This window comes from Amblyraja radiata, chromosome 19 (genome assembly GCF_010909765.2).
Source record: "Amblyraja radiata isolate CabotCenter1 chromosome 19, sAmbRad1.1.pri, whole genome shotgun sequence".
Taxonomy (NCBI): Eukaryota; Metazoa; Chordata; class Chondrichthyes; order Rajiformes; family Rajidae; genus Amblyraja; species Amblyraja radiata.
In genome coordinates, this window is record NC_045974.1 from 29,168,626 (window position 1) to 29,184,464 (window position 15,839).

At 42.7% G+C, this 15,839-nt stretch overlaps 1 protein-coding gene across 1 annotated transcript in view; it reads left to right on the forward strand.

Moving 5' to 3' along the window:
- The window catches only part of nell2 (neural EGFL like 2), a 257,810-nt gene that overhangs the window by 142,411 nt on the left and 99,560 nt on the right, over positions 1–15,839 (forward strand). Inside the window, exon 14 of the mRNA XM_033038138.1 lies at positions 596–718. Within this exon, the coding sequence (XP_032894029.1) occupies positions 596–718 (123 nt within the window). The remainder of the gene's footprint in view (positions 1–595; positions 719–15,839) is intronic.

Sequence of the window (15,839 nt, forward strand, 5' to 3'; positions counted from 1 at the left end):
CCTGTACATAAACATATGAGAAGCATCAAGGCAAAGACCGTCAAAACTGCAAAAAAACTTGACAGTCCAACATATAGAAACATTAAGTAACTAGACCAGAGTGGAGTTTGTAATAAATTGTCACAGATTATTGTGCAAAATCTATGTTAGAGACAAGGAAATGCAGATACTGTTTTACAAAGAAGGACACAAAGTGCTGGAGTACTTCAACGGGTCAGACAGCATCCCTGGAGAACATGGATAGGGAACATTTCAGATTGGGACTGTTCATCAGACGTTCCTTGTAGCCGTTCCCCTCCATTGAAATCAACAGGAAAGCACACCCTGTCTGAGGTCTATCGTGATGCAGGATGTTTGAGCAGATCGGTGGCGGAAAGTTGTTGTAACGTGCTCGCAGGAGCGACACAGCTATTAACCTAACTACCATTTCAGGAACCTGTGCTCAGATGGAAGTCTTTAAATTGCTGACATTACAGTGGTAAATACTGATGTTCCCAACAAAACTCATAGCTTTTTGTTTCTTTGAGGCAAGTTTTAGAAATGTAATCTATTATTTAGTATTCATGTTTTTTTTATTTCTTCTTATTCTCCTCAGAACACGATGAATGTAGCACAGATCAACACAGCTGTGATGAGAATGCTCTGTGTTTTAATACTGTTGGAGGTCACAACTGCATCTGTAAACCCGGATATACAGGCAATGGTGTTCAATGTAAGGGTAAGTTGTGCAAACATACAGACTTTCTTCATCTTGAACCAGTGTGAAGTGTAAGAATGTTTAATATCATTGTTTGACAAATCTTTTCAAGCACAATTTTATAGTGTCTATGCTTTATGTTGATCTTCAATCCAAAGTCACACCTCAGGTGCAAGTTAAACTTCAAATCCATGTTCCAATGGTACAAATGCCTGATTTGAATAATTACACCAACACCCACCGGGTGACACAGTGGTGCAGCAGTAGAGTTCCTGCTTTACAGTGCCAGAAACCCGGGTTTCATCCTGACTACTGGCACAGACTGTACGGCATTTGCACATTCTACCCGTGTGACCACAGGCAGTCCGGTTTCCTCCCCTACTCCAAAGATACACAGGTTTGTTTAGTTTAGTCTAGTTTAGTTTAGAGATACAGCGCGGAAACAGGTCCTTCGGCCCACTGAGTCCGCACCGACCAACGATCCCTGCACATTAACACTCTCCTACACCCACTAGAGACAATTTTACATTCATAACAAGCCAGTTAACCTACAAACTGTACGCCTTTGGAATGTGGGAGGAAACCAAAGGCCTTGCCGAGAAAACCTACGTGGTCATGGGGAGAACGTACAAACTCCGTACGGACAGCATCCATAGTCGGGATTGAACACAGTCTCTGGCACTGTAAGTGCTGTAAGGCAGCAACTGTGCCCATTTGACTTCAGGAATAATTGTAAATTGTCCCTATTGTGATTACTGTTCGGCATGGACTCAGTGGAACAAAGGGCCTGTTTCAGCACTGTATCTCTAAACTAAACTAAACTAAACTAACATTTATTGCTAAATTACTAGTATTGAAGTCTGAACCAATGGTAAATTAAACCACATAAAAATCTTTTCAATTTTAAGCTGCAGTTATTTTAAATGTTTGTCCTCCTTTTCTGCTGAACATTAAAATTCCTTAGACTTTAGACTTTAGAGATACAGCACGGAAACTGACCCTTCGAGTCCATGCCGACCAGCAATATCCGTACACTAGCACTATCCTACATATTAAGGGCAGTTTACAATTTTACGAGTGTGGGAATGACTCAATGGGTCAGGCAACATCTCTAGAGAACGTGGATAAGTGACGTTTCAGATCTGGTCTGAAGAAGGGTCCCGACCAGAAGCATCATTTATTCATGTTCTCCAGAGATGCTGCCTGAACCGCTGAGTTACTCCAGCACTTTGTGTACATTTGTGGCAGACCAGCATCTGCAGTCCCTTGTGTCTCCATTAAAATTCCTCTGTTATCTTTTGCAGCTCTGATTAAAGTTAAGATCAGCACTGCACCATTATTTTTTTCCTCAACAGCAATAACAATGTACAGCCAATCTTATAGATAATGGAGGTTTCTAACCCAAACCAAAGTAATTCCAGTCTCCTAAATGAGTTCAGCCAAATCTTATATCCTAAAAAAAGCACTCCTTCATCAAAATTAGGCCATTTTTTATAGATATGACCACATTACTTTAAATTACTTTGGACTGGTGATACGTTTGGTTTGGTGGTATGTGTTGGTGAAAGGAGCAGGAAAGTGAAAATTACTTCAATTAATTTAAATTTAGTATGCACCTGAAACTCAAAAACGCCCAATACTGTTAGTGAGCCCAAGTCAAAATATTTACTTCATGAAGGCAGAAGCAACAGGTAAAATTGCAACCAACAAGACTAATTGAAGAAGACTACTGTATATTTGAATAACTTTTGGAGCATGGCTGATAGCAGCCTTATCACCATGTAATTGGTTTGGATAAGATTTCCCTGACTAGTGACAATGATATTGTTTATCATCGAGTAAATAGAAGAATCACTGTACAGTAATCGTGAGGTCTCTTAATGTCAGAAGCTGAATTTTTAAGTTTAATTTTTCTGCAATCAGCTGGACTCAGAACTGCTGTAGTTTTGGGAGCAACAGCAGCAGGAGCTTAGCAAGAGATACGACTGATTGGCTCTAGCCCAAGTGGGAGGAGAGAAGTGAAAACAGTTAAAGTAGGTGCCAAGGACAGGCAGACTTGACTCAGAACTGCTGTAGGTTTGGGAGCAACAGCAGCAGGAGATTAGCAAAAGATACGACTGATTGGCTCTAGCCCAAGTGGGAGGAGAGAAGTGAGTCAGTGCTGGGAAAACAGTTGAAAACTGAGGAATTTGGTTTGTAAATTGGTAAATCAGGCAATTTATCAGTCAATTTAAGCAAGACTGCTCTTTGCGAGCGGCAGTGAGTGAGCGGCCCTGTGAGAAAAGTGTGAGTCTTTGGCTCGAGAGTCTTCGGCGAGGAGACGAAAGAAGGAAATGTCAGGCAAGCTGATTCAGTGCGATGCTTGCAGTATGTGGGAGGTCAAGGACACCGCTAGTGCCTCTGGCTGCTACAAATGCGAGAAGTGCATCCAGGTGGAGCTCCTGAAGGGCCGTGTTGGGGAACTGGAGAAGCAAGTGGATGACCTCCGGTTCGTCCGAGAAACGGAGTCGTTCCTCGACAAGTCCTACAGTACGATTGTTACACCTAAGGTACTGGAAGAGAGAAGGTGGGAGACAGTGAGAACGGGAGGGAAGCATGGAATGCCAACGTCCCCGGGTGTTGTACCTCTTGTGAACAGGTTCACCCACTTAGAAGCTGTCGGGACAGAAGAGGTGTTTACACTGGGCGACGGACTGGCTTGTGATGCGAATAGGGCTGTTGAACCAAAACCAAAAAGGCCTAAGGCAGGCAACGCCATTGTAGTGGGAGACTCCATTGTGAGAGGTACCGACAGGGGTTTCTGCGGCAACAGACGGGATGCGAGGATGGTGTGCTGCCTTCCTGGTGCCAGGATCCAGGATGTCATGGACAGAGTGCAGAAAATCCTCAAGGGCGATGGTGAACATCCGGCAGTGGTAGTGCATGTCGGCACAAACGATGTCGGAAAGAAGGGGATGCATATTCTGCAGCGTGACTTTAGAGAGCTCGGAAAAATGCTGAAAAGCAGGACCTCCAGGGTTGTTATCTCCGGTTTGCTTCCAGTTCCTCGTGCTGGCGAGAGCAGGAACAGGGAGATACGGGACCTGAACGTGTGGCTGAGGAACTGGTGCACGGGGCAGGGATTTAGATTCTTAGATCACTGGGATCTGTTTTGGGGTAAGGGGGAACTGTACAAAAGGGACGGATTGTATCGTAACAGGTGGGGGACCAGCATTCTGGCAGGCAGGTTTGCCACTGCTACACGGGTGGTTTTAAACTGAATAAGGGGGGTGGGGCGTCGAATGGGATAGTGGAGGATGGAGTTAAAGGGAAAGGGTTTCTTAAATGTGTGAGCGTAGAGACAGAGGGGTGTAAAATGAGGGTAGAAGCAATAGGTAGCAAGGTGAAAAGTAAAAGTGGCAGGCAGACAAAACCAGGACAAAAATCAGAAAGGGCCACTTTTCAACATAATTGTATAAGGGGTAAGAGTGTTGTAAAAACAAGCCTGAAGGCTTTGTGTCTCAATGCAAGGAGCATTCGTAATAAGGTGGATGAGTTGAATGTGCAGATAGCTATTAATGACTATGATATAGTTGGGATCATGGAGACATGGCTCCAGGGTGACCAAGGCTGGGAGCTGAACATCCAGGGATATTCAATATTCAGGAAGGATAGAGAGAAAGGAAAAGGAGGTGGGGTAGCGTTGCTGATTAGAGAGGAGATTAACACAATGGAAAGGAAGGACATTAGTTTGGAGGATGTGGAATCGGTATGGGTAGAGCTGCGAAACACTAAGGGGCAGAAAACGCTGGTGGGTGTTGTGTACAGGCCACCTAACAGTAGTAGTGAAGTTGGAGATGGTATCAAACAGGAAATTAGAAATGCGTGCGACAAAGGCAAAACAGTTATAATGGGTGACTTCAATCTACATATAGATTGGGTGAATCAAATTGGCAGGGGTGCTGAGGAAGAGGATTTCTTGGAATGTATGCGGGATAGTTATCTAAATCAACATGTAGAGGAACCAACGAGAGAGCAGGCTATTTTAGACTGGGTATTGAGTAATGAGGAAGGGTTAGTTAGCAGTCTTGTTGTACGTGCCCCCTTGGGCAAGAGTGACCATAATATGGTTGAGTTCTTCATTAGGATGGAGAGTGACATTGTTAATTCAGAAACAATGGTTCTAAACTTAAAGAAAGGTAACTTTGAGGGTATGAGACGTGAATTGGCCAAGATTGACTGGCAATTAATTCTAAAAGGGTTGACGGTGGATATGCAATGGAAGACATTTAAAGACTGCATGGATGAACTACAAAAATTGTTCATCCCAGTTTGGCAAAAGAATAAATCAGGGAAGGTAGTGCATCCGTGGATAACAAGGGAAATCAGGGATAGTATCAAAGCGAAGGATGATGCGTACAAATTAGCCAGGAAAAGCAGCATACCGGAGGACTGGGAGAAATTCAGAGACCAGCAGAGGAGGACAAAGGGCTTAATTAGGAAAGGACAAATAGATTATGAAAGAAAACTGGCAGGGAACATAAAAACTGACTGCAAAAGTTTTTATAGATATGTGAAAAGAAAGAGATTAGTTAAAACAAATGTAGGTCCCTTGCAGTCAGAAACAGGTGAGTTGATCATGGGGAACAAGGATATGGCGGACCAATTGAATAACTACTTTGGTTCCGTCTTCACTAAGGAAGACATAAATAATCTGCCGGAAATAGCAGGGGACCGCGGGTCAAAGGAGTTGGAGGAATTGAGTGAAATCCAGGTTAGCCGGGAAGTGGTGTTGGGTAAATTGAATGGATTAAAGGCCGATAAATCCCCAGGGCCAGATAGGCTGCATCCCAGAGTACCTAAGGAAGCAGCTCTAGAACAAGGATATGGCGGACCAATTGAATAACTACTTTGGTTCCGTCTTCACTAAGGAAGACATAAATAATCTGCCGGAAATAGCAGGGGACCTTGGGTCAAAGGAGTTGGAGGAATTGAGTGAAATCCAGGTTAGCCGGGAAGTGGTGTTGGGTAAATTGAATGGATTAAAGGCCGATAAATCCCCAGGGCCAGATAGGCTGCATCCCAGAGTACTTAAGGAAGTAGCTCCAGAAATAGTGGATGCATTAGTAATAATCTTTCAAAACTCTTTAGATTCTGGAGTAGTTCCTGAGGATTGGCGGGTAGCAAACGTAACCCCACTTTTTAAGAAGGGAGGGAGAGAGAAAACGGGGAATTACAGACCAGTTAGTCTAACATCGGTAGTGGGGAAACTGCTAGAGTCAGTTATTAAAGATGGGATAGCAGCACATTTGGAAAGTGGTGAAATCATTGGACAAAGTCAGCATGGATTTACAAAAGGTAAATCATGTCTGACGAATCTTATAGAATTCTTCGAGGATGTAACTAGTAGCGTGGATAGGGGAGAACCAGTGGATGTGGTGTATCTGGACTTCCAGAAGGCTTTCGACAAGGTCCCACATAAGAGATTAGTATACAAACTTAAAGCACACGGCATTGGGGGTTCAGTATTGATGTGGATAGAGAACTGGCTGGCAAACAGGAAGCAAAGTGTAGGAGTAAACGGGTCCTTTTCACAATGGTAGGCAGTGACTAGTGGGGTACCGCAAGGCTCAATGCTGGGACCCCAGCTATTTACAATATACATTAATGATCTGGATGAGGGAATTGAAGGCAATATCTCCAAGTTTGCGGATGACACTAAGCTGGGGGGCAGGGTTAGCTGTGAGGAGGATGCTAGGAGACTGCAAGGTGACTTGGATAGGCTGGGTGTGTGGGCAAATGTTTGGCTGATGCAATATAATGTGGATAAATGTGAGGTTATCCATTTTGGTGGCAAAAACAGGAAAGCAGACTATTATCTAAATGGCGGCCGATTAGGAAAAGGGGAGATGCAGCGAGACCTGGGTGTCATGGTACACCAGTCATTGAAAGTAGGCATGCAGGTGCAGCAGGCAGTGAAGAAAGCGAATGGTATGTTAGCTTTCATAGCAAAAGGATTTGAGTATAGGAGCAGAGAGGTTCTACTGCAGTTGTACAGGGTCTTGGTGAGACCACACCTGGAGTATTGCGTACAGTTTTGGTCTCCAAATCTGAGGAAGGACATTATTGCCATAGAGGGAGTGCAGAGAAGGTTCACCAGACTGATTCCTGGGATGTCAGGACTGTCTTATGAAGAAAGACTGGATAGACTTGGTTTATACTCTCTAGAATTTAGGAGATTGAGAGGGGATCTTATAGAAACTTACAAAATTCTTAAGGGGTTGGACAGGCTAGATGCAGGAAGATTGCTCCCGATGTTGGTGAAGTCCAGGACAAGGGGTCACAGCTTAAGGATAAGGGGGAAATCCTTTAAAACCGAGATGAGAAGAACTTTTTTCACACAGAGAGTGGTGAATCTCTGGAACTCTCTGCCACAGAGGGTAGTCGAGGCCAGTTCATTGGCTATATTTAAGAGGGAGTTAGATGTAGCCCTTGTGGCTAAGGGGATCAGAGGGTATGGAGAGAAGGCAGGTACGGGATACTGAGTTGGATGATCAGCCATGATCATATTGAATGGCGGTGCAGGCTCGAAGGGCCGAATGGCCTACTCCTGCACCTAATTTCTATGTTTCTATGTTTCTATAGAATAATTTAGACTCAACATATTTTAAAGCAAGGGGTTACAAGAACCAATAGGAACCCCTGGTGGGTTTCATTTTGGTTTCCATGGTTATAGTACAACTGATGTGATATTGCGTGCAGTGGTTTTAATGAAAAGAATGAAGATTATTATTAATTAAATTTAGAAGATAATAGAAGCATTGCATCATAATGATGATGCATTAATACATCATTATATATTAAAAAGATATGTAAACATAACAGGGCCCCAAATGTTTGTAATAATTGATGGTGTTAACATTAAAAGAGCACAATTAATCATCTGTAAAATGCAAACAAAATAATTTCCTTTCCTGTACCTGGTGGGTAGAATGGAGAAATACAAATATGGAATTATCTATTGGCTGATAAACTCGGCTTGATGCATTGATTGTTCTGGCTTCACTCATGCCATTGGGTAAATAGTACTAACATTACTCCCAGACACCATGTGATAACGTTGCAAGTTAATGTTCCCAGCTTTTTTTCTGCTAACTAAAAAATGCACTAAAGCGACAAAATTAAATTGTTTAACCGATGAACTTGAGATCAAAATTAACTCTAGGGTCCAATCTGTATTGTCAATGATTCTTAAGTTGACGATCTTTGTTTTTTGAGGCAAAAATCAAAGTGAAAGGTTTTTAATTATTTTTGGACCAAACACAAGGAATGCCCACAGTATGATGTCAGTTCAGCTCCAAGCATCATTCCTCAATAAACAGGCAGCAGGTCAATGGTGCTCTTTCGGAAGTAATTATGATCGATTCCAAGGGATTTATTTTAAACAAACTCTCCCAGCTGGAAAATATGCAGTCAGGTCGAACTATTTATTTTACACTCAGCCTGATTTTATTGACCATTGAAGATTGTGTAAAATAAAAATACAATATAGATGGGATATTAAACTACCAGTTAACAGTTTGGGCGGTACGGTGGTGCAGCGGTAGAGTTGCTGCATTACAGCGCTAGAGACCCGGGTTTGATCCTGTCTACAGGTGCTGTCTGTGTGGAGTTTGCATGTTCTCCGTGTATCCGGAAACAATCAGCAGGTCAGCCAACATCCACAGAAAGAGAAAAAGTTTACCTTTTCATTGTGGGATTAATTGTCTTCAAATGAAGAGCGAAGATGGGGGAAGGATGGGTAGAATAAATTGAATATCCAAATTGGTAGCATAGATCTTTGGATCAGATTATGCTTCTTTGTGTGCGTAATGTGGTGCTGGCAGCAAAGTCAGAAGACACAAATAGGAAAAGAAAATCCCAAGCCAAAATGATGATAAACAGAAATGAAGATAGACGCAAAAAGCTGGAGTAACTCAGCAGGACAGGCAGCATCTCTGGAGAGAAGGAATGGGTGACATTTCTCTTTGAGACCCTTCTCCAGTCTGAAGAAGGGTCTCGACCCGCAACGTCACCCATTCCTTCTTTCCAGAGAAGCTGCCTGTCCCAATGAGTTACCCCATTTTTTTGTGTCTATCTTTGGTTTAAACCAGCATCTGCAGTTCCTTCCTACACATAAACAGAAATGGTCAGTTTCAGCACAGAGCGAAAGTGTGTAACCTAAGACTAGGGAATGATACTGAGACCTGAAGGATGCAGTCATGCCCAGAAATAAGATGAGGTTGCTCCCCAATGTTGTATTGAGCCTTGTTGTAACAGTACAGGGGACAACAGACAGGAAGATTGGAGTTTGGTGTCTCTAACAGAGTGGAGGCCATATTGTGGATACTGAATGCACTGCATTAGATTGAAAGAAGTGCAATTGGAAAGACTATTTACGTCCCTGCATGGTGGGAAGAGAAGAGATGAAAGGAAAGGCATTGCATCTTGTGCGAGGCTGGGTATCTTGCAGCACGTGACACATCTCCTAAAATCGTAACGGGCCTGTCCCACTTAGGTGACTTTTCAACGAACTGCCTGTGACCTTCAAGCTCGCGGCACTCGCCTGAAAAACCGCGAACTGGAACAGCAACCGTCAGAGCGACACACACACACACACACACACACACACACACACACACACACACACACACACACACACACACACACACACACACACACACACACACACACACATCACAAAGGCGGGGGCCAGGGAAAGCGGGGGAGCGCTGTCTGAAATTCACACGGTGCAAAGCCAAGGTGATACAGACACACACTGCGATGAACAAGAAGGTTAAAGACGGCTAGCACAGTGTCCGGTAAGTCCTTTAAAAGAGCGGGGACGGGGGGTGTGGGGGAGAAGGGGGGGTTAAGAAGGAGTGGAGACACTTTTAAGAAGCCAGACAACTTTTAATAAGCCAGAGATACACAACTGTGAAGTTTAGCGGGCATTTAACTTTACCGGTCGGTTTTCCTTGGTTCTGAAAACTTGTGCTTATGATTTTTTTCCCCAACGAGCCAATGAAAATGCCTGGTCAGCAAAGGAGATTAACTAAAACTACCTACTGCTACCTTGACTACCTACAACGACACGGCGACCCCACTACCACTGCACCTACGACTACAAAAGTTACGATTTTCTCCATGGCAACATGTTGAAAAATTTGCTGCGACGATACTGAGGCCGCGACAAGTTCCCAGAATGCAGGAACTCCTCTCGACTATGAAGGAGACTCACCAGAGAACATGTGGCGACCATGTGGCGATCATGAGGCGAACGCAGAGTCTCCTGCACTCGCCTAAATAGTCACCTAAGTGGGACAGGCCCTTAAGGCATATGCCAGGAGTGTAGATGTATACTCTTCACTCACCCAGATCTGGGCCTCTCCAATAACACACGAGAGCCTCAACGCCAGCTAGGACAAAGCAGCACCACTCAAAGTACCACCACCCTAAACATTCATTTCCTCCATGTACAGTGGCTATAGCATGTACAATCTATAAAAGCCTTTGCAGCTACTTGCTCAGACTATTTTGACAGCAACCCTCTAACTAACAACCTCAACCACAAACAGGGACACAGGAACATTATCACCAGCAGGTCCTCCTCCCAATCGCAGGTCATCCTGATTTGGAAACATTTTACAATTCTTTCAGCGTTGCAGGGTCTAAATCCTGTGTGGGTATCTTCTCTAGTTTGTTGTTTTAGTTTTTACTTTTTCGTCTTAGAGATACAGTGTGGACACAGGTCCCTTCTGTCCACCGAGTCCACACCGACCAATGATCACCCATACACCAGTTCTATCCCACACACTAAGGGCAACTTACAGAAGCCAATTATCCTATAAACCTGCACGTGTTTGGAATGTAGGAGGAATGTGTAGCACCTGGAGGAATCCCGCACGGTCACAGGGAAAACGTACAAACTCCGTACAGTCAGCACCCGCAGTCAGGAACAAACCCGGCTCCCTGGCACTGTAAGGCAGCTACTCTACCGCTGCACCACTGTGCCACTCTCACCATCACCTACTTAGGGACAATTAAGAGTAGACATGAAATCCTGAGCTTTCCAGTGATACCCAGATCCTAAAAAAGAAAGTAAAAGAAAACCACACAGGTACCTCAGATGGGATTCCCAACTAGACAACAAACAGGGTTGTGTATTCGGCAACCTCAGATCAATGTGTGCCGAATCCTGGCCTTGAATAATAACAATAATAATAATAATAATAATAATAATAATAATAATAATAATAATACACTATATTGCCATTGTAAATACATACAATGAGATTTCAGGCGCACTGCCCGAGCAGAGCTCCAACGTATCAGATAAATAATAATAACAATGAAAACAGCAAAAACGGCAAGAAAATCGTTGTCGTCAGAATGTGCAATATTTCACAGTGTAGTGTTATAGCAGTACAAAATATTGGCTATGGGGGTGTGTGTATTCAGTGCAGAGTTCAGAGTGGTGATGGCCTTGGGGTAGAAACTGTTTGATAATCTTGTGGTGTGTGATTTGATGGACCTGTAACGCTTTCCTGAGGGCAGAAGGTCAAACAAGTGATGTGCAGGATGAGATGGGTCCTTTAGGATGTGTGATGCTTCCCGCAGGCAACAAGAGCTATAGATCTCTTCCAGGGCAGGCAGCGGGCAAGGAGGAGACTTCATTTATGAATCTTAGCTGCTACTATATTCCATATTCATTGCCACAGAAGGCTGTGGAGGTCATCAATGGATGATCAGGCAGTGATAGATAGATTTTTGATCAGTACAGGTGTCAGGGGTTATGGGGTGAAGGCAGGAGAATGCGGTTAAGAGAGGAAGATAGATCAGCCATGCATAATGGGCCGAATGGCCTAAATCTGCTCCTATCATTTGTGAATTTGTGACCATGGTGAATTCTGTGCACAAATTTTGGGTGCATACCAATGGCATTTTATCTTATCTGCTTAAAAATGTTCTATAGAACCAGTACTAAACATGGGTCATCATTGTGAAAATATAGGTTGGGAAGCTTAAAAACAATTTATCAAATAGAAGCGAGTGTCAGGATCATTTTTCACTTTTCTACCTGCTAAAACTAACCTAAAAAAAGTTGGTTAAAGTGATTGCTGAAGAAGTTCACTGATACTGACTTTTTGTTTTTCATGTTTCTATTAAGGAATCCAATTAAAGAGCTCCATACTGTTTATTTTCTAAAGAAACGGTTGAATGCATGAATAGTCAAGAGCAAAAGCAATTTGAACAGCTTAATATTTTTTTAAAGGGTTAGGAGTTTTTGATGGTGGGAAAGGAATGCTAAAGATAAAGACTGTCTGTTTGAATGGAATTAATTTGCAGACATTTAAATCCATGCATTATATATTCAGTATTGCGTCATCTCCTTTGACATCCTAAGTTTTTAACGGAAGTTAAACTTGCATTTGGCCAAATGCATTTGGACATTTCCCCTTCCCATTCCCATACTGATCTTTCTGTCCTGGGCTTCCTCCATTGCCAAGCGAGGCTACACACAAATTGGAGGAACAGCACTTCATATTTCTCTTGGGCAGCTTACAACCCAGTGGTGCTAAATTTTGACTTCTCTAATTTTAGGTAACGTGCCTAACTTGGGATCACACTGCCCCTAGCCAACAATCAGCCTTTCTGAGACGCTCCCTGCCTGAGATCATTTGTTGCCAGCCCTGATTTGTCCTGGTCTTTTTTTGCTTCTTTTACCATCTTCCTGATGGAAGGAGTGAAATGAGAGCTGGCTACTAATCCGTCAAGACTCCAGAGTGTTTTATTGCCATATATCCTGAAACAGAACAATTACATTCTTCCTTGCAGCTGCCTGACAGATATGTAAATAGAGTACTCTGTAAACACCATACTAAACAACAAAAAGCAAGCAATAATAGTGCAAAGGTAAAGACAATGTCACCAAGTCTATATAGAGTTTGGAACGAAGGTGGAGGTTGTAGTGTTTAATAGCCTGATGGTCATTGGGAAGAAGCTGCTCCTGAATCAGCCTTTAGGCTCCTGTACCATCTTCCGGTGGCAGGGGTGAAATGAGAGCTAGGCCAGGGTGGTGTGGGTATCTCATGATGCAAGCTGCCTTTTTGCAGCATCGACTCCTGCAGATCCCTTCAGCGGTGGGGAGGTCAGTACCTATGATGGACTAGACAGTGTTCACCATCCTTCATTCCTGGGTGTTTTGAATTGCCAAACCAGGCCATGATGCAACCAGTCAACAGTTTACTGTTCACCTGTAAAAGTTCAAGAGAGTATTTGTTGATGTGCCAAATCTCCTCAATCTTCTGAGAATTGGAAACAATGAGGGTTTTTCTTTATGATTGCATCAATGTGCTGGGTCCAGGACAGATCTCTATAGATATGTATGCCCAGTAGTTTTAAGTTTTTGGCTCTCTCTGCCACCATCATGTCGATGAAGACAGGTTTGCAATCCTTGGCCTTCTTCTTCTATAGTCACCAATCAGTTCCTTGGTATTACAGACATTGGAGACCCTTGGACTATGTGGATGGCTTGATGGTAATCATTTATAGTTTTTCCACTGACTGGAAAACACACAACAAAAAAAGGTTTTCACTGTACCTCAGTACACGTGACAATAATCTAAACTAAATTAAACTAAACATTGAGAGCAGGGCTGTTGTTCTGGCACCATTCAGTCAGTCAATTAATCTCCTTTCTATACTCTGAATCGTCATCATCTTTAATTTGTCCAACAAAGGTGGTGTCGCCGGCAACTTTAAAGATGGAATTGGAACTGTGTCTGCCTACACAGTCATGGGTATAGAGTGAGTAGAGCAGGGGGATAAGCACCAGGCCTTGAGGTAATCCTGTGCTGATGGTTAGTGAGCAGGAAGTGTTGCTGCCAATTCGTATTACCAATTGATTGTGTTCTGTTGATAAGGAAAATGGGGATCCATTTGCAAAGGGATGTGCAAAGACCTGGTTTTTCCCTGAGCTTGGTAACCAGGATGGAGAGGATGGTAGTGTTGAATGCCGAGGATGATGTGGGTCAAGACTCAAGAGTGTTTTATTGTCAAATGTCCCAGATAGATAGAGCAGTGACATTCTTACTTGCTGCAGCACAACGGAATATGTAAATGTAGTACACTGTAAACAATATAATAAACGAGAGAAACAAAGTTCAGTGTGTATATATACACATACTCACAAGTACACACACACACACACACACACACACACACACACACACACACACACACACACACATATATATATATATACATACATACATATTTTATATATATGTATATACATATACACGTACACACACACATATACACACACCAATAACAAACAATAGTAGTGCAATAATAATAATAATAATAATAATAATAGTAATAATAGTCTATTGCAGTTCTGAGCATATTTGATGTTGTAGTGTTTAATAGCCTGATGGCTGCAGGGAAAAAGCTGTTCCTGAACCTGGACGTTACAGTTTTAAGGCTGCTGTACCTTCTTCCCAATGACAGGGGTGAAATGAGTGTGTAGCCAGGATGGTGTGGGTCTCTGATGATGCTGGCTGCCTTTTTGAGGCAGTGACTCTGATAATTCTGATGATGCTGGCTGCCTTTTTGACATAGTGACTCCTATAGATCCCTTCATGCTGGGGAAGTCTGTAGTCATGCCAGATCAGACAGGGTCCACAATTTCCTTCATCCTGGGTGTTTGAGTTGCTGAACCAGGCCGTGATGCAATCAGTCAATATGCTCTCTGCTGCACACCAGTAATATCATTTTAAATGGGTAGTAAATGCATATTTGACATTTTTGAGTTTTGTCCCAGGCAAAAAAAAATCTATTTTATTACTCGAATGCTTGAGTTATACAGGTCAGCACAGTATCCAGTATTGGCTGAAAGAATTATACAATAATAATGATCATATTATTTTCCCACAGGCCAGTATTGCTTTTATCTTTACAGTTATATATCTAGTCTTTCAGTTTAGAAATTCAAATGTAACCTATGCAATTTGGCATTTTGCAAACTTCAGCTGCACCTAAAACATCAGAGCCCAACACTAATGGACGATTTGGATGTTAATGGATAGTCGGAAGTTGAATATTGATGCAGTTAAGCTGAGGGGACAAAAGTTGAAGATGAGTCTTGCCTTACTTGGCAGGTGTCCCATCCAGCACAGCATTGGAAAGACCAGTTCATCCTGACAATATCAAATAATGATCACCTCCAATAAGAGCATGAAAAGCAGAATTAATTCATTCTGTGTGATCCTGTTGTGGCAATCACACACAGTTGACTCCACCATTAATACTTAAGAAAGAACTGTCGATGCTGGAAAAATCGAAGGTAGATAAAAATGCTGGAGAAACTCAGCTGGTGAGGCAGCATTTATGTAGAGAAGGAATAGGTGACGTTTCGGGTCGAGACCCTTCTTCAGTCTGAAGAAGGGTCATGACCTGAAACATAGCCTATTCCTTCTCTTCATAGATGCTGCCTCACCTGCTGAGTTTCTCCAGCATTTTTGTCTACCTTCCACCATTAATACTGTTTAGTTTAGTTTGGTTTGGTTTGGTTTGGTTTGGTATCACGTGTATCGAGGCACAGTGCAAGCTTTTTGTTGCATGATAACCAGTCAGTGGAAGGACTATACATGATTACAATGTACAGATGCATGATAAAGGGAATAACGTTTAGTGCAGGATAAAGTCCAGTTAAGTCCAATTAAAGATAGTCTAAGGGTCTCCAATGACATGGATAATAGCTCAGGTTCACCGACTAGTTGGTGATAGGATGGTTCAGTTGCCTGATAACAGCTGGGAAGAAACAGACGCTGAATCTGGAGATGTGCATTTTTCACATTTCTGTACCTCTTGCCTAATGGGAGAGGGGAGAAGAGGAAGTGACCAGAGCGAGACTCGTCCTTGATTACGAGACCAATTTCCGGAGTGTACGTGACAATTATTGCTTTTCCACTGCAGGAAAAAGAAGCAAACTTTATTTGAATAATGCAATTTAAACAAAATAGTTTCATGTAATTGAATGCTAAGAAACAATTTGCTTTTAGGCAGTGTATTGCCAGTCATAATGTTGTGGAAAATAAATCTCTCATCTCATTTCAGA